This window comes from Schistocerca gregaria, chromosome 5, assembly GCF_023897955.1.
Source record: "Schistocerca gregaria isolate iqSchGreg1 chromosome 5, iqSchGreg1.2, whole genome shotgun sequence".
NCBI lineage: Eukaryota > Metazoa > Arthropoda > Insecta > Orthoptera > Acrididae > Schistocerca > Schistocerca gregaria.
The window spans coordinates 27045741-27069591 of record NC_064924.1 but is presented as its reverse complement, the minus strand read 5'-3'; the positions used below and the strand labels follow the sequence as shown (position 1 = coordinate 27069591).

At 47.9% G+C, this 23851-nt stretch overlaps 1 protein-coding gene across 1 annotated transcript in view; it reads left to right on the top strand.

Annotated features, from left to right (window-relative positions):
* LOC126272786 (dipeptidase 1-like) overlaps positions 1 to 23851 on the top strand; it is a 108177-nt gene that overhangs the window by 74382 nt on the left and 9944 nt on the right. Inside the window, exons 5-8 of the mRNA XM_049975934.1 lie at positions 613 to 789; positions 13669 to 13753; positions 13847 to 13922; positions 17380 to 17518. Coding sequence (XP_049831891.1) covers positions 613 to 789; positions 13669 to 13753; positions 13847 to 13922; positions 17380 to 17518 — 477 coding nt within the window. The remainder of the gene's footprint in view (positions 1 to 612; positions 790 to 13668; positions 13754 to 13846; positions 13923 to 17379; positions 17519 to 23851) is intronic.

Below are 23851 nucleotides of genomic sequence, written 5' to 3'. Positions count from 1 at the left end.
CTACTTAAACTTAACTAACCTAAGGACACCACACACATCGATGTCCGAGGCAGGATTCGAACCTGCGACCGTAGCAACAGCTCGCTTCCGGACTGAAGCGCCTAGAACCTCTCGGCCACAGCCGTCGACCTCATTGTAGTCCTTGTGGGAAAGAACAACGGTGGCGTTGCCTTTGTCAGCAGGCAAGACAACATTCTCAGGGTCCCGAACAGCTGCCCTCTCTCTGCTGATAATGTTCCAATTCGCTGGGCTACTTCTCGTCAGACCACAGCAGATTTCACGACGTACTTATTCAGATGCTTCAGGGGGTAGTGGCTCCTCACCTTGTTCAACTGCGCTGGCGATGTCACCGTCGGGTGTGAACTTAGGAGTGGGAGCAAAGTTAAGTCCCTTTTCCAGAACTGAAACAGAGTCGTCACTGAGCTCCACGTCAGTCAGTTTTGCACAACGAACCGGCAGTACACCCTCGGACTGTTCGAATAGCTTAGCGTAACTCTATTAATTACGTGAAACTATTACGGTTTGGTTAAAACGTCTAGCAATGTAGAGCCACCTGAAGCAATGTTTGGGTTAACAGCGAGATCTGCATCCAGAACGCACACGTGCCCGCAGGTGGTGGTGCGCGAGATGAACCGGCTGGGCATGATGGTGGACCTGTCGCACGTGTCGGTGCGCACGATGGAGGACGCGCTGGCCGCCAGCCGCGCGCCCGTCATCTTCTCGCACTCGTCGGCGCGCGCGCTCTGCAACAGCTCCCGCAACGTGCCCGACAGCGTCCTCAGGAAGGTCGTGAGTACAGGCCGTCCAAGCTTCGCACTGCCCACGTCTCAGACAGTCAACTCCACGCCCGTCCCTGTGCAATCCCTCAAAACGACCTCACGACGGCCGTCACTGTAGCGTGCAGCCCCTAAGATATCCCATCCGTCGGATTTTTCCACTCGCCATGCTGTACGCTCTGCATCGACACCTGCAATGCTTTTGTTGCCCGCGGAAGGGCGGTCAGTACAGTCGACATACCTGTTACGCGTGACACGTCATACCCATCAATTCTGCCGTACCCCGATTCACTTGTTGCGCTACAACTCCTGTACTGTGGCCGACCACTTCCTCAAGAAAGTCGCTGGCACAGCGTGTAAAATGCTGCAACCTTTAATGTATACTACCTTATCTTTTAAGGAAACTACAGCGTGGGGTAAATGAAAGTGGCTCCAAGACACAAACAAACACAAGAGAGGAAAGGAAGTCCAGTACTAACCAGACTACAGCATATGTTGAAAGTGACCACCATTCGTCTCTCGGCTCTTCTAGGCCCTGGTCAGCAAGCTGCAGAAGGCAGATCGAAGCTGGGCTGCTGGAATTGCTGCAGTCTCATCCGAAATGTTCTGCTGCAGTTCTTGAAGACTACGTGGGTTGCTGCGATACACCTTACACTTGACGGCTCCCCTCACAAAGTAATCGCACGCTGACGGGTCAGGTGACCTCAGTGGTTAGCTAAGGCCACGACCAGATTGACCTCTGCTAACATCTCTGCCAGGCGTGAACGTTGTGTAAATGTATTCCAAGGTTTGGCCGACTCTGTGAGCAGTTGCTCCATCCTGTTCGAAGTAACTGTATGTCTTTTCCTCCGCCGTTAACGCTGCAACAAATGGTGTCAAAATGTTGACACTGTAGCACGTTGAAGTCAGCGTCTGATGAAAAAAGGTGGGACCAATAATGCAGCGTGCAGGCACTGTACACCGAACGCCAACCTTCTGGTCATGCAATGGAGTTTTGTGGGAATTAACAGGACTCTCCGCTGCGGAGAACCTGTGATTCTGTGTGTTGATATAACCGCTCAGGTCAAACCAGACTTCATCAGACATAAAAAAAGATCCACATCCAAGCCATTCACAGTTATCTCAGTGAAAAGGCACTCACAAAACTGATGGCGCTGAGGTGAGAGGGTCTGATTATACGCATACATTCTCGTCCAATTGTATCCTCTTTTCCGGGCCACTATGAAACGTCCCCTTAGAAAAATTACACAAGACTGTGCTTAAACTGACACACAATATTTTTAGCGCAACGCAATCTGACTTCCAAAAATCCCTACGAATGAATGGCCCCGACTAACATTAACCTATACGTTTCACACATCACTTACCTCACAAAAATCTTCGTTACTCAAGCTACTGCAATACAGCGAGCGCCACTACTGCCAGATAAATAAAAGATTCAAACTACTGAAGTCACTATCTACTGGTAGGGTAACAGCCAACTGCCCAACGCTATAATGGCAGACAACAATGCAAACCAGCCACAGACTGCACACGACACAGCCAGTGATTTTCATACAGAGCGCTACGTGGCGGCGGCGTTACCGATAGAAAAACCTAAACAGCCTACTTACAACTATTACTTTCCCCGACCTTTAGAATATATTGCTTCTTACCTGCAAGTATGAGCTTTGAAGGCAAGAACAATAATGTACTGTGACTGCATGGATTGTTGAATGAATATGTTGCTACGAAACTGTTTTTGTTTAGCTCTTAAGCCCCCATAGGCAACTACACGAATTATAACTTTAAATGGTCGAATCGCTGTTCATGGTTTTCAGAACTGATGTTGGTTGTTTTATGATCTGTCTACACTTCCGCCTAGGGGCCAGCCTAAGCGTTTATCGCAATCAACCACGAAAAGTCGTGACAAATGTTGAATAAATAAATATACAGGCAGGGTTATGCGATGAAAAATAACATTCACAATTCACAGTACGTTTTGATTAAATTAAAACTGAGTTTAGAACTGTCTTTTTAGCACTTGCAGAAAACCTTGTAGACAGGGCAACCACAGCTGTGACTAAACATCTGGAAAATTATGAAGCCTCTTCAGCTGTATTTAATCTGTTTTGTGGCACTTAATACCGCTTCCGCAAGGGACATCTTCATAACAATGAATCATGAAAGAGTAACACACCCTAAACTAGTACGAAAAAATTTGAGAACTTTCAAAAACCTGTAAAATGGAGCAAACTGTACTCACGTAACTAAGTCATAAGAGCTACGGAACCCGGAACACGGACCCAAATTTCCTTGTGTGACCAAACCGACAAACCGCTAAATGTCAATACGTCAATCAATCAAGATCATCAGACATAGGGATTTATATTTTAGACATTTAATCTTTATTCAAAGGATATTTTTATTATTTTCAATTGATTTTATTCCCCTTTGCCGTACTGCATGTATCTAGCCGTCTTCATTTAAGCCTTGAAAAGTCCATAGTTCATGTTGTTTCACTTAGACTGAAACACCACTGTATGGCGTAACTAGTGATATCTGTCGGCTGCTTGAGCACAGGCATGATCACCAGGCAAGTTCACACACTTCCGCCTACCGACAGATACTCAAAAACTATTAATTTTATGCTAAACATACACCAAGTGATCAAAAGTCTCCGGATAGCCTCAGAAAAATACGTTTTCCACATTAGGTGCATTTTGCTGCCACCTACTGCCAGGTACTCCATATGAGCGACCTCAGTAGTCATTAGACATCGTGGTCAGGTGATTGGGTGTCGCTTGTGTCATACGCCTATACGCCAGATTTCCACACTCCTAAACATCACTAGGGCCACAGTTTCCGATGTGATAGTGAAGTGGAAACGTGAAGGGACACGTACAGATCAAAGGCGTACAGGCCGATCTCGTCTGTTGACTGACAGAGACCGCCGACACTTGAAGACGGTCTTAATGTGTAATAGGCAGACATCTTTCCACACCATCACACAGGGATTCCAAACTGCATCAGAATCCACTGCAAGTACTATGATATTTAGGCGGGAGGTGAGAAAATTTGGATTTCACGGTCGAGCGGCTGCTCATAAGCCACACATCACGCCGGTAAATACAAACGACGCCTCGCTTGGTGTAAGGTCGTGTTTTCAAAACCTCTTGTTATTTTGCGTGGCATTATCACAGCACAGGCCTATATTGATGTTTTAAGCACCTTCTTGCTTACAACTGTTGAACAGCAACTTGGGAATGGCGATTGCATCTTTCAACACGATCGAGCACCGATTCATAATGCACGGACTGTGGCGGAGTGGTTACGCGACAATAACCAGGCGCACAACACTCTGTCTCGAAGCTGAAGTTTTTGTTGGGAGACATTTCCAAAACAACACAGTTTCGTCTTCATCATTTACTTACTCCACTTCTAAATTTTCTCGTGGACAGAAACTCCTGGAAATCATTATAAAAATCAGAAACAGAGTTACTACCCGCAGTTGACTTCCCCTTTGGACGGCCGTCTCCCAGATACTGTGACGCTGTGTAAACCTTGTTAACCAGCTTTCAATTCCCAAGACTTTGAGAAAAAAATAAGAATAAAACTGTGCCTGCTTGGCGCATTTTGGGCTCTTTGCCAACTCCAACATGACTTTATCCAGTTCTGCGTATGTAGCCATTTTAATAGTCCTCCCCTTTGATACACCTTTAGATGAGTCAGTACTGCTAGCAAAGTCAATTGTTCAGTCATTGTTTTTCCGTATATTAATGATCGTAGTTTCACCCATATTGGAAATCAGTGCCACATGGCGTGTGCTAGTACTGCCGTCTTCGAGTTGAACACCATGAGCCCTGTCTGTGAACACTCAGTTTCTGTAAATCGCACAACACGTAGTGAAAATATTAAGTTGTTGCGAGATGTGAACCGCTGTCCTCCGACATGCTTGTCCAGCGTGTCACCAGTGCACCATCTCCAGTGGCCGAGAGACCCACCAACCATCTTCCGTCCGCATTACAGGTAGTGCGGAGCCATTGTTCTCAGGTGCCGTCTGTCGCCATCTGTGCTGCACAAGCATCAAACGGTGAAATACTAGTCAGTGACACACCGCTATTACTGCAATCACAACCAAAACCGTTACTGCTGCTGTGGCCGTCCTCACTACTGTAGCTCACATACTCCAAATCGACATCTAGAGATACACAAGGAAGAGCTGCCATCTGTGTTGACACAACGACAGCCTGTGGGACGAGTTCGTACCGCGAGTGGGTACAGCACTCTGTCAGTCTACTGTGTAGACCATTGAACGTCAAAGCAACAGTGTAAATGCCCGAATGTCCTTGGCTCAAAAGTGAAGTGGTACGAGATCAGGATACTGAGCAATGTTTCTAGGAATTTCCTGGTGAATGTGGTCAGATAGCTTTGCCATGCAGCACACTCGCACGATGGGTTCAAGCAGTCAGGTTAGGGAGAGATGATGTAGAGGATCAGCACCGTGCAGGACCACGTGGAAGACAATACAGTTCGACTCTTCGCTTCCTTGCTGGACGTTAATCGCCAGTGGACTTCACGTTGGTTAGCAGCAGAACTCGGAATATGCCTGCGGGAATATAAAACACCAACCTAACCCCCCTCCGACCTGCCCCAGAAAATGGCGGAAGTTCAAATTCCAATAGGATAATGCATCACACCACGGTTATCTCTAGTAACCTAAGAAAATGGGGGGAAAATAGGTCACTTTGGTTACCTCCTCTAACCTAAGTCACCAGACCACCACCTTATCCTGTGAACCGGTCCTAAGTTTGAATTTTGGCAGTAAAGAAAGGTCACTTGCACTATCTCTACTAACCTAAGAAAATGGCAGGAAAGAAAGGGCGTTTGGACTAACGTAAGTCACCCGACTGCCGCCTCATCCTACAGATTGGCAGGAAAAGCACTCATCTTGCACTGGGCTGCTGGAGAGAGGAAGGAGTGTACTTTATTTATTTTGAAACAATTTATTTAGGGACGAAGTATATTTAACACAGTGGTACAGAAAACACACTCTGACATGCCACACAGAATACAGACCTGAAACTACTCCTAAATAACTCATGTAGAAACTCTGCACACGTGCTTGCTAATTGTAAACTGTGGGAATAACCCAATGCACAGCATTATACCGTATGTCTATTGAGGAATCGGTGATACGCATGAGTTGACTACCCTATTTGATGCTTTTCAGGAAGACAGAGAACCATTTGCCTCTAAAATTACTTGCATCTGCATTAAAAGATAACAGAGAGTGGACAGGGTGATCGATTGAGATGGAGCTTGTAACAAGGTACGATTTAATGGTTGACTGATGATGCATTCTAGAGGAATTGAGGAATCGGTGATACGCATGAGTTGACTACTCTATTTGATGCTTTTCAGGAAGACAGAGAACCATTTGCCTCTAAAATTACTTGCATCTGCATTAAAAGATAACAGAGAGTGGACAGGGTGATCGATTGAGATGGAGCTTGTAACAAGGTACGATTTAATGGTTGACTGATGATGCATTCTAGAGGAGGAGAAAATGCTGCAGGTCACTTTTTCCACTGTTCTGTCAGGATGCATCAGTTGCGTGATACAGCCTGCGTTCCACTCAAATACAGCCACATGTTCTCTATGTGGTTTAAAGTGCTGTCTACTTGAAATCATTAACAGTACACCTGTCGGTTATCAGAGGACTTGCATCTCATGTGTGATGAACGTGACACATTCCTCTAAACGAACTTTGATTTATGTGATGTACTCCATCCCCCCTATCGCATCTTGGGTGTAAAATGGAGACTTCAGCGTCATAAATACATTAGCGATAATTGCTTGTGAGGCACTGCATTACCCACATACACATTTACCTGACTCGGAAAGCTCCATTCATTCACGAGTCGTGGAGTGTAGCGGTCTACTTCTGATCGGTTGCAGATTAATTCGGTAATGGCGCTGCACGCCGGGTTGGTCAATGACAGTGTGACGAGGTTCTTTCACTCTCTAATTTTACCCTAAGACAGCGGCAATGCTCTGTAACTTTCATACACAGAGAGATAGGTCGTAAATTAAGCACTGTGCTCGAGGTGTTAGAAATATGTAGAGTTCTGTCTGGTGTTCTCTGACGATTTATGTGTTCGAGAGTCAACACTGAATGGACGTACTGCGCTGTCATCTATCTACATTCCCAATGATACTCGCAAAGTAGAAAATGGTTCAAATGGCTCTGAGCACTATGGGACTTAACATCTATGGCCATCATTCCCCTAGAAGTACTTAAACCTAACTAACTTAAGGACATCACATAACACCGAGCCATCACGAGGCAGAGAAAATCCCTGACCCCGCCTGGAATCGGACCCGGGAACCCGGGAGTGGGAAGCGAGAACGCTACCGCACGACCACGAGATGCAGGCGCGCAAAGTAGAGAAGGGGCAGTTTACCTATGATACTGAAATTGGGGAATCATGCGGTCACTTCATTGGCCAGTGTTGAAATTAGTGTAAAATTGCTAAAATTGTTCGCGCTGTCAGCTGTGGTGCTTACTATTACAGTACATCGGCGGCGTCTTCTCCACTCCGTCCGTGCACTGGCGCGCTGTTGGTTACCACATAATGTTTGACTGACAGCCTTTGTTTGAGATGGGGAATCATTTTTATGGATGGGTGACTCATTCTGTGGGTTCCTTGCACCGAAACAGTGATCGAAGACATGAGTGCAATATGAGGAATCAGTCGAAAGGGAACGCAGAGCCATCATGTATTCCGTCACTCTGACAGATGGGTTTAAATGTAGAGGTCGTCAATCCCTTTCGGACATCAGTTTGGAAACTCTCCAGAATGCAGCCAAACTATTCTAGTTTCCTTATGTTGAACTTTCTTTTATTTAAAATCATCCACTGTGTGTCGTGTGTAACAAAATGACTTATTACGTGCGATGTCTAGTTTTCTGCGAGAGGCCGTGGATCAGAGCGCCTTAATGTCAGTTCAGGACCTGAGGCAGACATGGAAGTCGTGGCAGAAACAGGAAATGTATGACGGTGTACAAAGTGTGTTAGAAAACAATGTTTCAAACAACAACTCTGGGTCACAGGGAGCGTCTCTTGCGACTTATAGTGTAGTCTGTGGGATATGGGCATCATCCTACAGTGCAGGTGATGAAACCTTAAACTAGTCTGTGCAGTTGATCAATGCCAGTATATTTAAAAGGATCGTCACAAGTGATCGATGCCTGCATGCATGTGGTATTTGGTTTTGATACATGAGAGGTGAGAGATGCGTTTAATATCTTATCTTGTTCTCTGATGGATGAAGTTAGTTGAGCTTTCATAGTTCATAATTTTTTCTGGCATATGGAATAGAATAACGATGACAGAATTTTTGGGTGATAGACATGAATGGACCCTGAGGGGCTCAGATCTGTAGTACCTGCTTGTAGTTTGGAGAAGCACCACAATGCAATAGCCAAGTCCACATCCTTTTTCCAGCACCCATACTGGTTTTTATACTGCCTGGTGTTACAGGATCAGCCTTCGTTTCTGTCGAATGATCCAAACACAGTTCTGTCACAATAAACCAGATTCGCCTGTTTGTTTACAGGTTGCCAAAGGCTTTCTCCGATTTCTACTCAGTTCTGACTTGCATTGGCACAATCACATGCACAAAGCTGTTTTGACGGTAGCACACAGTCCAAGGGGTAGTTGCAAGATACGTAGGGGCTACCTAAAACTACGTTGGAATTTTCCTGTAGCAGATAAGTTCCAAAAAAGGTGGCTCGTTTTCAAGATATGTGATTGCCAGAAATATGATATGGCATCGAGACAGAATGCGTTACAAATAGTGGGGAAATATCTACTGGCGGTGGCTTGAGGGGTTTCAAATATTTGTTTGATGCCACACTCCTTAGCTGAATCACTTTCAAAATTGGATAATTTTATTACGAGGGTGCACCGTTGGTGACGTGTAACCGCACTGCTTATGTGATAATATACACTCCAGCAATCACTGTCTATATTCAGTGTCATGGTATTTGTGTGGAAAAACCACGTCATTCGTAGCTAATGCCATAAATGTATTTATAAAACGAGTATAGCTTTTAACATTGATACTTGTGTGCATCTGTAGAATCAACACCGATTGTGACAGTAACATACAGTAGTTGTTGGGATCGAGTTTTTTAACATCTGGCAGTTTGTAAGACGCTCATCGTCTTGGTGTCTGTCTGTAAGACCCACATGATTCGTAGGTAATGCCATATGTGCATTTATAAAGCAAGTATAGCTTTTAACATGGATACTTGTTTGTACCTGTAAAACCAAGACCGCTTTTGACAGAAACAAACAGTAGTTGTTGCGACCGCTTTTTTTAAGATATGAGACGATTATGGCTCTCTTTCTAAGACACAGTGATATCACTCACAAGATGAACATATGAGACATGTGTACCCATCACTTATTTTCTCTCAGTATTAATTTGTATCGTAGACAATCAGTTACTGACAAAGCGTTAAACTTAGTAGTAGGGGGTGCATGATAGTTTCGCCTTGAGCATCAGGCTTATAATGTATGTGTTTGCATTCCAACATATGCAAAGGAAATGACTATGTCCATTCATAAGGAAGGTATGGATTTGACGTCTAGTACTGTGACAGCAAAGGGGAGAGTATATCAAGTCACAAGAATGGTACTGATATTTCTGTTTCCAGAGCCATAGCCGTCAACAGTGTCTAAATCTTCAGAATTATATTCCGCAAATGGTACTTCTGTGCAAGAGATATTGATATGTGCTTGATATCGAGAAGTACTGCTAAAATGGTATGATATTCTAGCAAACCATGCGAAATTAGATATGTTCTTGTAATCCTAGAGTCTGGAGATGGATGTAGAAAACCGATCAAGCAAGCAAGCAGGCTTAGACCAGAAACAGTAATGCGTTTGTGATGAGAGGGGAAATGAGGCTGAATTTGTAGGACAGTTCTGAGAGTGGCTTCGATGCACTGAGGGCGCTATGGTTATGTGTCGGAGGTGGATGCCCGCCTGACCTCGAGATAAATATCTACTGTGCTGTCTGTCTTTGTAGTATATGTACAAATGATATAAAAGGGCTGATTTTGTATGGCGCAGGATACGAATTGTATGTGTACTACATCAAGACAGAAGGTGGAGATATATTGCTGGGTTGTAGATCGGTTTCAAGCTCTAATATTTAATCTCCCGTCCTCAGTGGGAGAACAGAGTAAATGAGTAGGAGTTTTTCTGTATTTGGAGATTTGTAGGGTGCATTGTGATACATTGATAGGTCATGAGACGGTTTCACGTTCTAATATTCAGGCTCCTGTCCTCGGTGGGAGAGCAATGTAATCAAGTAGGAGTCTTTTCGTATTTGACGATATGTAGGGGCAATTTGCAGGTTTTAATTGTTGGTGCAATATGGCGATCTGCATAAAATAGATTTTACCTCTGAAAGTCTCATTTGCAGAAAGAAAGGAAAGGTGGATGCTGCTTCGATACCACCAGCATCAGTAATTCGGCGGGTAAATTCGATAAGAGCTAATCATAATGCTCGATTCATTCACAAGACATTCTTTATGCTGGGATATAGGAGTTGCTACATAGCGGTGGGGACGTTTGTGTGTGTTGAAAGCAGGAAGGGTAACATGTGATGGATGAGGTATTACGTTAGGAGCGCTAGGAAGAGTAGATTCGATGTTATTCTGCACTCGTAAACAGTTTCTGTTAGGGTAAGAATTTCCGCACATACAAGCTGAGACATCACGAAAATTCCTACAAAAGCACACATTAAGTATTTCTGGGACACTATGCAATTTACTTCAGTTATTATTTTAGAAAGCTATGTGGCTTCAGCACAACACTGAGAATGTTGCTAGATGCCCTTGCAATAGTATGGAGCTACACGCAGTGATGTGTCAGCAACACATCACGCATGGTCTGTTAGAATCGCAAGGAACAAAGCAGCTTCTGCTATTCTGGAACAGATTTCTGCAGCATCGTCCAGCAATTAGCTCTTCGCTGGACCACAGGTAGAGGGAGGGTAGCGGCGAACACACGTGCGTGCAGCCCACCTTGGAGCGTCTGTGCTTTGTAAATAGGTCTTTGCTCCCGTCTGATTGCATCATCAACGGCGCCTAGGTGAATACAAATTTCGAGTGGAATTTCTAAGGTGTTGAGTGTGAAAGGGATGCCGCTGCCTCAAGCATGCGGGACCCAAATGGGCGCCTGTGTGTGGTTTGACAGCTGATGGCCGCTTCACTTGATGGGGCTGCCAGCAGCCTCCTGTGCGGTCCGGTGGGCGGTGCGCGCGTGTATCTCTTGCACTATTTTGCGAGTGGGTCTGTAGGCTGTGGTATGCACTATTTGGTCAGTTTAGGAGTACTGAGCATCTCAACACATCGCTGTGCTGCATTATTTAGAAATTTTCAGTTATATACTGAAATTATTTCGTAAGTTAGGAATTGTTTACGAGTCTGCAGAGCGTTATTCAGTAGTAGTTTCCAGATCTGTGCTCTGTGTGGCGTGACCCCAAGCATATCAGGGCATGTGCTTTTTATCAGTGTGATCAGGCTGATTCATTTTCAGTGCCATTTTCCCCCTCTAGACCACCATCATCGATTACATCACGGGAGGGATCACAGCACACTCTGTTGGCAGTATCAGTTGGAGTCCAGATCTAGTCGAGGAGACACTGCATGCAAAATAAAAACTAACGTCTAGCACAGGCAGAGTCGTTTTCCTGCCTCCCGCCCCCACACTTTGGTTTACATCATGGACTGGACGACAGTGCTCTCAGGTGGTGGTACTGTGTACTAGGTCAGTTGGAGTCCAGACCATGCAGTGAACATACTTTTTGCCGTCATATTGGATAATGATATTTGCATCATCAGCTGACATCATGGCTGCCATCTTGGATTACGTCACAGAACAGATGGCACTGCCCTCTGGTGGTGGTACTGTGTAGTAGGTCAGTTGGATTCTGGACCTCGTGGCCAACACACTGGATGGTGCTGCTGCCTCTGATTGTTTAAGTAAAGACCAGTGCATGATTTCGACAGTCTACAATTAGCAAGCATGTTTGCAGAGTGTTTTAGATGGATTTTTAATTTAACAATTTATGGTCGTTTTGGCTCTCTAGACATAAACGTATTGCATTATTTACAAGTGGTTTGATACTTGCATCATCAGCTGACATCATGGCTGCCATCTTGGATTACGTCACAGAACGGATGGCACTGCCCTCTGGTGGTGGTACTGTGTACTAGGTCAGTTGGAGTCTGGACCTCGTGGCGAACACACTGGATGGTGCTGCTGCCTCTGATTGTTTAAGTAAAGACCAGTGCATGATTTCGACAGTCTACAATTAGCAAGCATGTTTGCAGAGTCTTTTAGATGGATTATTATTTTGACAATGTATGGTCTTTTTGGCTCTCTAGACATAAACGTATTGCATTATTTACGAGTGGTTTGCAGGTCTGTAGGCTGTGCATTGCGTTATTTCCACAGTTTACAATTAGCAAGCACATGTGCAGATTTTATACATGAGTTATTTAGGAGTAGTTGCAGGTCTGTAAGCTGTGTGGCATGTCAGAGCGTGTGTTCTGTACCACGTGTTAAACATACTCTATCCCTAAATAAATTGTTCCCAAATAAATAAATTACACTCCTTCCTCTCTCCAGCAGCCCAGTGCAGGCTGAGTCCTTTGCCAGTCAATCTGTAGGAAGAGGTGGCAATCAGGTGACTTAGGTTAGTCCAAATATCCTTACTTTCATGCCATTTTCTTAGCTTAGTAGAGATAGCTGAAGCGACCTTTCTTTACCTGCAAAATTGAAACGTGGCGCCAGTTCATAGGATGAGGTGGCGGTCTGGTGACAGGTTAGCGGAGGTAGCTCAATTTTCCTATTTTCCCACTAAAATTCAAACGTCCCATCAAAATCCGCCATCTTGGATGATCTCGAGACCGCCAGCTTTGATGACATCATCGCCACCATCTTGGATGACGTCATTGCCGCTTTCTTGGATAACAATACTTTGGGATAGAAGATAGGTTGTTGCAATGCTCCAGGATGCGATAAAACGAACCAAACTTGTAATGCCAATACAACGAATGAGGCACTCTGAATCTCCTCGTCCTCAGAAAGTATGCGCTACACTGAGTCCTGTGAAGTGACGTATATTGTGGCGTGCGACACTGACGGAGTAACACTGCACGACGCTATACTGCGAAGAGTGACTGTAGATGCTACCTGCTACTGCTCGTAACTAAACACTACTTTCGTCCGGCACTCAGGTGAAAGCGATGACGTTTCATAGAACAGCTCCCCAACATTCTGCAGGAGAATGCACGATGTCAGACAGCTGCTGCTGTCCAGGACCACTCTTGCCACTGGCAACGGTAGTGACCGAAGGGTTCACCGTACTCACCCGGCACGAGTCACCGAGATTACGATCGCTTTGCCAAAGGGGAGAATCACAGCGAACGATCCGGTACAGTACCAAAGATGACATTATCCACGCCGTAGGTCTGTCAATGCGGGACATCCGTACTGCACAAAGATCAGACGGTGAAACTTTTGTCGGTGACAGATCACTCGTACTCCGGTCACAACCGGCACCATTACTGTTGCTGTGACTGCCTTCACTAGTGTAGCTCGCTTACGTCTTCCGGACACGTGACAGAGGTAATAAACAAAGGTAGCAATTATGTTGAATGTGGGTACCTATAAGTACGACTGTCAACACAGTTACGTCATAGAAAAATAATAGTTCTCTTTACTTTTTATCCAGCGCTTGTAGTCGGTACATAATTGAAAGTTGCCTCAACGCTTTGCTACTCGTGTCAGAGTGTCCGCTGTGTGCTGAGCTGCGCACGGTTGCAGGCGCTGAACCGCGGGCTGGTGATGGTCAACTTCTACTCGCAGTTCCTGACGTGCAGCCAGGACGCCACCGTGGCCGACGCGGCAGGTGAGTAGCCTGGGCTGACTGCGCGCCTGCGCCTTAGAGTCGACTAGGCCGCAGAGCAGGCCGGCGTCAGCGCGCGCTCCGCTCTTGTTGCAGCCCACATCGAGCACGTGAGGGGCGTGGCGGGCGTCGACAGCGTGGGCCTGGGCGCCGGCTACGACGGCATCAACAGGTACCGGAGACTCGCGCATGCGCAGCCAGCCAGCCAGAGAGAGAGAGAGAGAGAGAGAGAGAGAGAGAGACAGGGGAGCACGCAGGGTGCAATCTCTGTCTACACTTGCAGTCAGGCGCAGGCGTACTACTTAGTCTTATGTTTCACATTTCTCAACTGCATGAGTTGTTTCATTCACAACGTTAGTGCCAGTCAAAGGAACAAAACCACCATCACTAAGCTGTGTGCTGAAAACGAATATCCAACACAAATTAATCCTCATACTTTACGAAATTACTTTCCCTGCACAATGAGCAATAAATTTCCTACCCTTCACATTTTCCCTTTCCTCGGTGCCACGCTGCCTGCACGCACGTCACTTCTCGGCTGCTGAAACCTGACCTTCGGACCACTGCCACCGACAAAGCCGCAGTCCTGCAGGACACAGCAGCCACGCGGGCGCCCGGGCTACTGCGCAGTCGCGGTGGCGGCGGCAGCGGCGGCCACGCATCCAGCTCAGTACAAAGGGAAGCGTGGCCGTCCTGTTCCCCTATGTCTGCTGACGACCGCAGTTCAGGACTCACTGAAACCGCGTCACGTAGCATTATCAGCCATTGTGTGCCCAAGCGATACTTATGAAGCGCAGGAAGTGTTGTGTATTTTCGAAGTTTTAAGTAGAATAGAACATCTCTGCTGTAGTCACTTTTCCGGCATATGATTTACATTCATAAAGTGTATTACTGGTCATTAAAATTGCTACACCACGTAGACACGAAGATGACGTACTGCAGACGCGGAAATTTAATCGACAGGAAGAAGATGCTGTGATATGCAAATGATTAGCTTTTTAGAGCATTCACACAAGGTTGGCGCCGGTGGCGACACCTACAACTTGTTGACATGAGGAAAGTTTCCAACCGGTTTCTCATACACAAATAGCAGTACCATCACGATTCTGACTTTGATAAAGGTCTGATTGTAGCCTATCGCGATTGCGGTGTATCGTATCGCGACACTCCTGCTCGCGTTGGTCGAGATCCAATGACTGTTAGCAGAATATGGAATCGGTGGATTCAGGAGGGTAATACGGAACGCCGTGCTGGATCCCAACGGACTCGTATCACTCGAGTGATAGCAGTCGAGATGACAGGCATCTTATCCGCATGGCTGTAACGGATCATGCAGCCACATCTCGGTCCCTGAGTCAACGGGGACGTTTGCAAGAAAACTACCATCTGCACGAAAAGTTCGACGACGTTTGCAGCAGCATGGACTATCAGCTCGGAGACCATGGATGGGGTTACCCTTGACGCTGCTTCACAGACAGGAGCACCTCCGATGGTGTACTCAACGACGAACCTGGGTGCACGAATGGCAAAACGTCATTTTTTAGGATGAATCCAGGTTCTGTTTACAGCATCATGATGGCCGCATCCGTGTTTGGCGACTACGCGGTGAACGCACATTAGAAGCGTGTATTCATCGTCGCCATACCGGTGTATCACCCGATGTGATGGTATGGGGTGCAATTGATTACACGTCTCGGTCGTCTCTTGTTCGCATTGACGGCACTTTGAACAGTGGATGTTACATTTCACATGTGTTACGACCCGTGGCTCTACCCTTCATTCGATCCCTGTGAAACCGTACATTTGAGCAGGATAATGCACGACCGCATGTTGCAGGTCCTGTATGGGCCTTTGTGGATACAGAAAATGTTCGATTGCTGCCCTGGTCAGCACATTCTCCAGATCTCTCACCAACTGAAAACGTCTCGTCAATGGTGGCCGAGCAACTGGCTGATCACAATACGCCAGTCACTATTCTTGATGAACTGTGGTATCGTGTTGAAGCTGCATGGGCAGCTGTGCCTGTACACGCTATCCAAGCTTTGTTTGACTCAATGCCCAGGCGTATCAAGGCTGTTATTACGGCCAGAGGTGGTTGTTCTGGGTACTGATTTCTCAGGATCTATGCAGCCAAATTGCGTCAAAATGTAATCACATGTCAGTTCTAGTATTATATATTTGCCCAATGAATACCCGTTTATGATCTGCATTTCTTCTTGGTGTAGCAATTGTAATGTTCAGTAGCGTATATTCATAAAGTGATATATCATTTATTTGAAAGCAAAATTAATGTAAATTTGGTGAACAAATCTATCAGCAAACCTGGAACGATATTCCCTTATTGGTAGTGAGATAAGTGATTTTTAGAAGTTCCATGTGATGGTGAGCACAAGACTGCTGTTTACACCTAACTGAGCTAATTCCATGCTACTGTCAGAAGGATCTTAAGGCCCAGTTTCTTCTTTTTTTTCTTTTTTTTAATTGCAATGTCTGACCACTGCAGCGTAAATCCTTATGTTTTCTTGTTTTGGGGTTCACTTTGGTCGCTATCGGACAGGTTACTGAAACTCAACTTAACCATTCAGTTATTTTTATTCATTTACGGCCTTTTGTCTTTGTCTCCTTCGTACATATTTCTTACTTAGTTTTAATCCACTTGAAAAAAAAGTCAGAAGAGCTAATAGGACGGTTTGTTTAATGGTAATTTAATTACAAAACATAAATCTTAGAGATAAAACTGCCAATTTCAGCACATAAAATGAGAAATAGAGAGTGGTACCGCACTAAGTTATCATGACTGGTAAAAAAAATTGACTTCATACACTGTACAGTAAGGTTTAAACTTATATTTACGATGTTCACAATAATAAGTTGTACTTTTTCCACACAATATAATTACAAAAAGAAAAAAAAATTATGCACTATGCAAGTACCGAACGTACGACCTTTTATCAAGTAATCATTAACGTTACCAGGAGACTATTATTAGTAATTGCTGGCGAAACCTGGCCGGTAATGTATTAATACGAATAGAGTTGTTACTGTTTCCTACTGCCTACTTTTGATCGTAGGCGTAGCTTTATTCGAACACATTTTAAGAATATTGTATTCTCTTGTACTTTCGTAATCATTCTGCTAATATAGTAGAAAAATCTGCAGAGATAATTTTGGGGATAGACGTTTATCAGTTCTATTTACTGAGGTGCCGCGCATATATGTTTGAATCAAATGCTTAATTTCGTATAACAAAACAGATATTGGCCAAATTTTCGTAGTACCGACTCCTGCTGATCTTGGACAGAAGCAATTTAACGCTAATTATGAAAACAGGTGTTCAAACTCGATACCGCAACAAGAACTGCGAAATTTGCTTTTACGTTTAATAAAAGATATCAGGGAAAAACTATATTTCACGCCCGCCACAACAAATGCTTTTCGACTAATTTAGCTTAAATTTGTTGAGATTTTTTGTTGCTAAATATCCAACACGTTCCGTCTGAAGCCACTGATCAGTTTCAGCAGTGTATTAGACGGCTGAGTGCAAACAGCTAAGTATGCTGCAGAAGTGGCGGCGCAGTGCGCCACGAACGGAGCCCGCACTTCCCCCAGCGGCCTCTCTCTGCCCGCAGCACGCCGCGCGGCCTGGAGGACGTGTCTGGCTACCCGGCGCTGTTCGCGCACCTGCTGGCCACCGGCCGCTGGTCCGAGGCCGACCTGCGCAAGCTGGCGGGGCTCAACATGCTGCGCGTCATGCGCGCCGCCGAGCAGGTGAGCGCTCCTGACGATGCGCGCCCCGGCAGAAACGTCGCGACACCAACATTTGGCGCCGTAGCACTCTTGTACCGTACAGGTATCACGTCAGGGCCACGAAGTGAGTTATCTTTATGATAATGATGCGGATGTAAAGTTGCGCAAATTTCGTGTAATGTGTGGAACAATACATAGAATACGGGAAAACTGGGAAAAATAAAAAAGCTGTACTTTCTAAAACTATAACACTATAGAGACGTCGCTACTTCTTATGGAAGTGAGGGTCGGATAAGGACAAGGAAAGATATGCAGTTGCAAATACGAACAACCGTCAGCTGTAAAAGGGAAAGACAACAATGAAAATTTGTGCCGGACCGGGAGTGGAACTCGGATTCCGCACTTTATGCGAGCAGCCGCCTCAGCTGGTGTGGCTATCCGTGCGAGACTCTCGGCCAAACCGTAGATAGAAATCCTCCCTCGTAACCGGTACTCATACGCATATTATGTAATGCCTTTACAGGGGAGGAAATTTTAATTGAAAGTCTCTCCCTGCCATCGGCTCACAAATTCGGTACTGCAGTACCTGGTTTGTTGAGAAGAACGGTGTAATGGCTCTGAGCACTATGGGACTTAACTGCTGAGGTCATCAGTACCCTAGAACTTAGAACTACTTAAACCTAACTAACCTAAGGACATCACACACATCAATGCCCGAGGCTGGATTCGAACGTACGACCGTAGCGGTCGCGCGGTTCCAGACTGCAGCGCCTAGAACCGGTCGAACGGTGTAATGTCCGTTAGGTTGTGACGCAGGAGCGTTGAGATGTGGAAGTTTGGGTCCGCAAGCAGTCGTGTAGAGCAGGAAATTCCGATTCTAGTCCCCATCTGGCGCAACTTATTGTTTTTCTTATTCCTCTATAAGTGGACACTGGTTCCTGTTCACAACTAGGAATATATTTCAAGTAGCACATAACGATTGCAGTCGCCACAGTGTCTGTTCCTCTGGAAAGTCACGCATTTCCGAAGAAGCAGTGCTTAGTTCTTCTTAGCAACAATCCTGCAGGTGAGATTGTTGACGAGAGTAAAGAGCTACACAAGAAGCGATTTCATTAAAAATCGAAAAGTTTATAATGAGTTGGATGTGCTTGTCATCAGTGAGGAAGCAGCAGAACATGTAGACATACGGAAACCATGTGTGAACAGAATGAGAGACGTATATCTACCCAAGATAGTCCTGATGTACAGTTTACACGGGCAGAGAAAGCAACAGATTTACTCGTAAGATCACGGCGAGGAGCAATGTGAGGAAGATGGCTCCCTGTAGCGTCACCAAGTGCCATTCCTTCGTTGGTGCAGGCTGCCTGCCCGTAGCCTTATAGGCTGAGGCGGCTGGAAGCAGCTTTGCAACACTTCTGTGAGAGCTGTCTGCCACCTGCTGTCTAAACGCCATTGATGACTCCGCCTCAGTTCCCCCCCCTGCGGGTTCGGGGGTAAGAATAGGCCCGCGGTATTCCTGCCTGTCGTAAGAGGCGACTAAAAGGAGTCTCCAAAGTTTCGGCCTTATGTGATGGCCCCTCTTGGGTTTGACCTGCCATTTTCAAAATTTCCGTTGTTAGTGCCTGCCATTTGGGGAAGGACGCCTTACGTGGTGTTTTTCTGTTGGTCCATCGTGCACCTCCATCTTGCATGCTATCTATTGTCGTGCGGAGGGATTTACACCCCATGTCTTCTGGGTTGCCTCCTCGTCTTGTGCGCAATCCCCTTCTTAGCGCCCACGACAACTGTGGACCCTTTCAACACCTAAAATCCAGCACGGTAGCCAGTCCATTGTGGTGGGGTCGTCATGTACCCTCTTGGTGGTAGCCCCCTGACCACACAGGGATCGCACTACAGATGCCAGAGCTGTTTCCTCCCCATGCATGCCAAGGAGTATGTGCCCATCTTGTCTGGGGCACGGGGACTCCGGGCAATGGGATATCGGCCAGGTACCCGTTGCTTTGGCTGGGTGGCGCCCTTGGGGAGAGCCCTCGTTCGGAGTAGGTGGCATCTGGGCGGATGTGGCGCAATGAAGCGAAATAAATCTCACCAAGCTGGTGGTCACACTGCCACCAGCGTCTCTAAGCGAGACAGAATTGAATTCGATGCTACACAATATGATCCTCAGTCGTTCCCCTCGTTGGCTGCGCCATGGGAGGGACGCAGATCTAGTGCCAAGCAGGAGCCTTATGTACCACAATACCTTGTCTGCAGCAGGACTGATGGTGACTCCTTTCTTTCGACAAAGCCTATGTTTTTTGTGGAACACCTGGAGGATAAGTTTGGGGAAGTGGCGGGGTTGTCTAAAATGAGGAATGGGTCCATCCTCCTCAAGATGTCCTCCCCAGCCCAGTCACGGGCGCTGCTCTTGAGTGATAAGCTGGGAGACGTCCCTGTTACCGTCACTTCCCACAGTAGCTTAAATATGGTCCAGGGGATTATTTACAATCACGACCTCTTGTTACAGTCCGATGACGAGCTGAGAGCTGACTTGGAACGACGTGGTATGCATTTTGTCCGTCGTGTGCACAGAGGACCCAAGACCAACAGGGTGGCCACCGGTGCCTTTATCTTGGCCTTCGAGGGTGCAGTATTGCCTGAGAAGGTCAAGGTAATGGTTTACTGTTGTGACGTCAAGCCATACATCCCTCCCCCGATGCGGTGCTTCCAGTGCTGGAAGTTTGGTCATATGTCCTCCCGTTGCCCATTCAGCGCCACATGTCGAGATTGCGGACGCCCTCTCATCCCGATTCTCCATGTGCGCCTCTGCCTGTCTGTGTCAACTGTGGGGAACACCACTCTCCATGCTCGCCGGACTGCCCCATTCTTCATAAGGAGCGGAAGCTTATGGAATTTAAGACCCTGGACCGGCTTACTTATCGCGAGGCAAAACTGAAATTTGAAAGGTTGCATCCTGTCCCTCTTCAAACTTCTTATGCTGCAGCCACGTTATCGTCGCCCTCGCGGGCGTCAGTTGTCGCCTCATCTGTGCCGCCTTCAGTGGGCCCTCGGGGCTGTACATCTCTGTCTGCCCCCCTCGTGTCTGGGGGCAAGCCTTCCTCTGTTGCCCCCTTAGCAGTTGGGGGCAAACCCCCTTCTGTCACTCCCCCCGCACGTACTTCGGGAGTGACATCTGCTCCAAAACCAGGGGGCTCGATCCCTCCCCCTCCCCCTCCTTCTCCGCCGGCGTTGTCTCTGCCGGCTCCTCTCTCGCGGAAGGGGTCCCTCGGGGCCCTCCCTTCTTCCGTTTCTTCTGCTACCCCGCCGGATGTCAGCCAGTGGCTGAAGGTTCCTCCACCTGCTGGTCGTAGGGCTTCTGCGTCGTCGTCAGCCTCCGACGCTCCTTCAGAGAAACTCTCCCAGCCCTCTAAGCCAAAGGACAGACGCGAGAAGAAGGAACAGAACGTGTCCAAGAAGGACGCTCCGGCAGTTTCAGTACTGCCTGCTGTCAATAGTTCTGGCTCTGGGGATGAGGTGGAGATCTTCGCCTCTGCTGCGGATCTCGCCCTCACGGGGGCCTCTCCTATGAACACAACTGACTGTCGCCCAGTGGTGGCCGTTGACTCTGCGGCGCCGTCTGCCTCTTAGTCGCCTTCACGCCCTCCCAGTCCCTTCCTGCTTCCATTCTCCAGTGGAATTGCGGCGGTTATTTCCGCCACCTGCCTGAGCTCCGGATGCTTCTGAGTGTTTCCCCTGTTCTCTGCATTGCTCTTCAGGACCCCTGCCCTTTGCGGTTATCGGGGATACTATAAGAACCGCGCTGACTGTCAACGAACTTCAGGTGGAGTTTGCCTCTTTGTTCACCACTCTGTCTGTAGCTCGCCAGTACCCCTTCTGACGCCTTTAGAGGCAGTCACTGTAAGGATTGAGCTCTCGCCGGCTATTACTGTTTGCTCTGTTTACGTTCCTCCGTATGGGCAGCTCCCCCGACATGTCTTGGCTGCGCTGCTGGCTCCACTCCCGCCGCCATTGCTGCTTCTGGGCGATTTCACTGCCCACAACCCTCTATGGGGTGGAACTGTCTCCGATGACCGCGGTCGCGCTGTGGAGCATGTGTTGGCTCAGCTCGACCTTAGCCTCTTGAACACCAGTGCTCCCACGCATTTCAGTGTGGCCCATGGCTCGTTCTCGGCCATCGATCTCTCTCTTTGCAGCCCCGGACTTGTCCCATCCCTTCACTGGAGAGTGCATCCTGACCTTTGTGGTAGTGACCATTTTCCCATCTATTTGTCACTGCCCCAGTGTCATTCTTCTGGGCGCTTGCCCCACTGGGCTTTCAACAGGGCTGACTGGCCGGCTTTTACTTCCGCTGCCACCATTGCTTCTCCCCCACAGGGTGACATTGACGAGGTGGTCCGTGTCTTGACCTCGACAATTATTTCTGCGGCCTAGACTGCCATCCCCCGCTCTTCTGGACTCCCTCGGAGGAAGGCTGTCCCCTGGTGGTCGCTGGAGATTGCTGAGGCTATTCGCGACCGTAGGCAGGCTCTCCAGCGTCATAAGCGGCACCGGTTTCTGGAGACCCTCATCGCCTTTAAGAAGCTCCGTGCCTTGGCCTGTCGTCTTATTGCACAGCGTAAGCAGGAATGCTGGGAGAGGTACATTTCATCCTTGGGCTCCCGTGTCTCCCCGTCGCTCGTGTGGTCCCGCATCCGGCGGATTTATGGATACCAGACCCCTATGGGTGTCCCTGGAATCTCCCTGGACGGCGGTGTCTGCACAGACGCTGCCACCATTGCTGACCACCTTGCCATGCACTTTGCTACGAGCTCTGCGACTGCAACTTAGCCTCCTGCCTTTCGCTCTCTAAAGGAGCGCGCCGAGCGGACGCCGTTATCATTCCACACACGTCGTTCTGAAAAATACAATGCTCCTTTCAGCGAGAGGGAATTCCTCGCTGCCCTCGCCGATTGCCCTGATACAGCGCCAGGACCGGACTGCATCCACGCGCAGATGCTGAAGCATCTCTCTGGGGACTGCCAGAGACACATCCTTACCATCTTTAACCGCATTTGGAGCGAGGGCGTGTTCCCGTCGCAATGGCGAGAGGGTGTTATCGTCCCCATCTTGAAGCCCAGTGCGGACCCTCTGGCGGTGGACAGCTATCGTCCCATTACCCTCACCAACGTTTTGTGCAAATTGCTCGAACGTATGGTGGGGCGGCGTTTGTGTTGGGCCATTGAGTCACGCGATCTCCTCGCTCCATCCCAGGGTGGCTTCCGTCAGGGCCGGTTTGCTGCGGACAATTTGGTGCGGCTGGAATCGGCTATCTGTACGGCCTTTTCCCGCCGTCCGCATCTCGTTGCTGTATTTTTTGATCTGCGGAAGGCATATGACACAACATGGAGGCATCACATCCTTGCTACGTTGCGCGAGTGGGGTCTTCGTGGTCAGCTCACAGCTTTTCTTCAAAACTTTTTATTGCGCCGCTCTTTCCGGGTGCAAGTCGGTACCGCCTCTAGTTCATCCGCATGGAGTCCCGCAGTGCTCGGTGATGAGTGTTTCCTCATTTCTAGTGGCCATTAATGGTCTGGCTGCAGCCGTGGGGTCGTCGGTGTCTCCTTCTTTGTATGCCGAAGACTTCTGCGTCTCATTCAGCTCAACGACTACAGGAGTCGCCGAACGCAGGCTGCAAGCAACCGTTCACAAGGCGGCATCATGGGCTCTGACTCATGGATTTCAGTTCTCTGCGGCCAAGACTCGAGTTATGCACTTCTGCAGGCGTCGGACGGTCCACCCTCATCCGGAACTTTACTCGACGGTCACCTACTTGAAGTGGTGGACACTAGCCGCTTCTTAGGACTCGTCTTTGATGCCCGGCTCACATGGGTTCCTCATATTACTCAGCTGAAGCAAAAGTGCTGGCGGCACCTCAACGCCCTCCGCTGCCTGAGCCATGTGTTTTGGGGTGCAGATCGCAGCACGCTGTTGCGATTGTACAGAGCCCTTGTGCAGTCCAGGCTTGATTATGGGAGCCTGGCCTATGGGTCTGCATCACCCTCAGTGTTGACGTTGTTGGACCCCATACACCACTGTGGGGTTCGGCTTGCAACTGGCGCTTTCCGTACGAGCCCCGTGGATAGTCTGCTGGTGGAGGCCGGGGTTCCCCCGCTGCGGATTCGCCACCACCAACTGCTCGCCGACTATGCTGTCCACGTGCATTGCTCACCGGGCCATCCCAATCATCGCCTGCTTTTCCCTGTCAGGGTCCTCCCTCTGCCCGACCGGCGTCGTAGGTCTGGGCTTTCCATTGCTGTCCGCTTCCAGTCCCTGCTGTTGGAACTGGGGTCGTTCCCTCTTCTGCCGCCCTTCCGC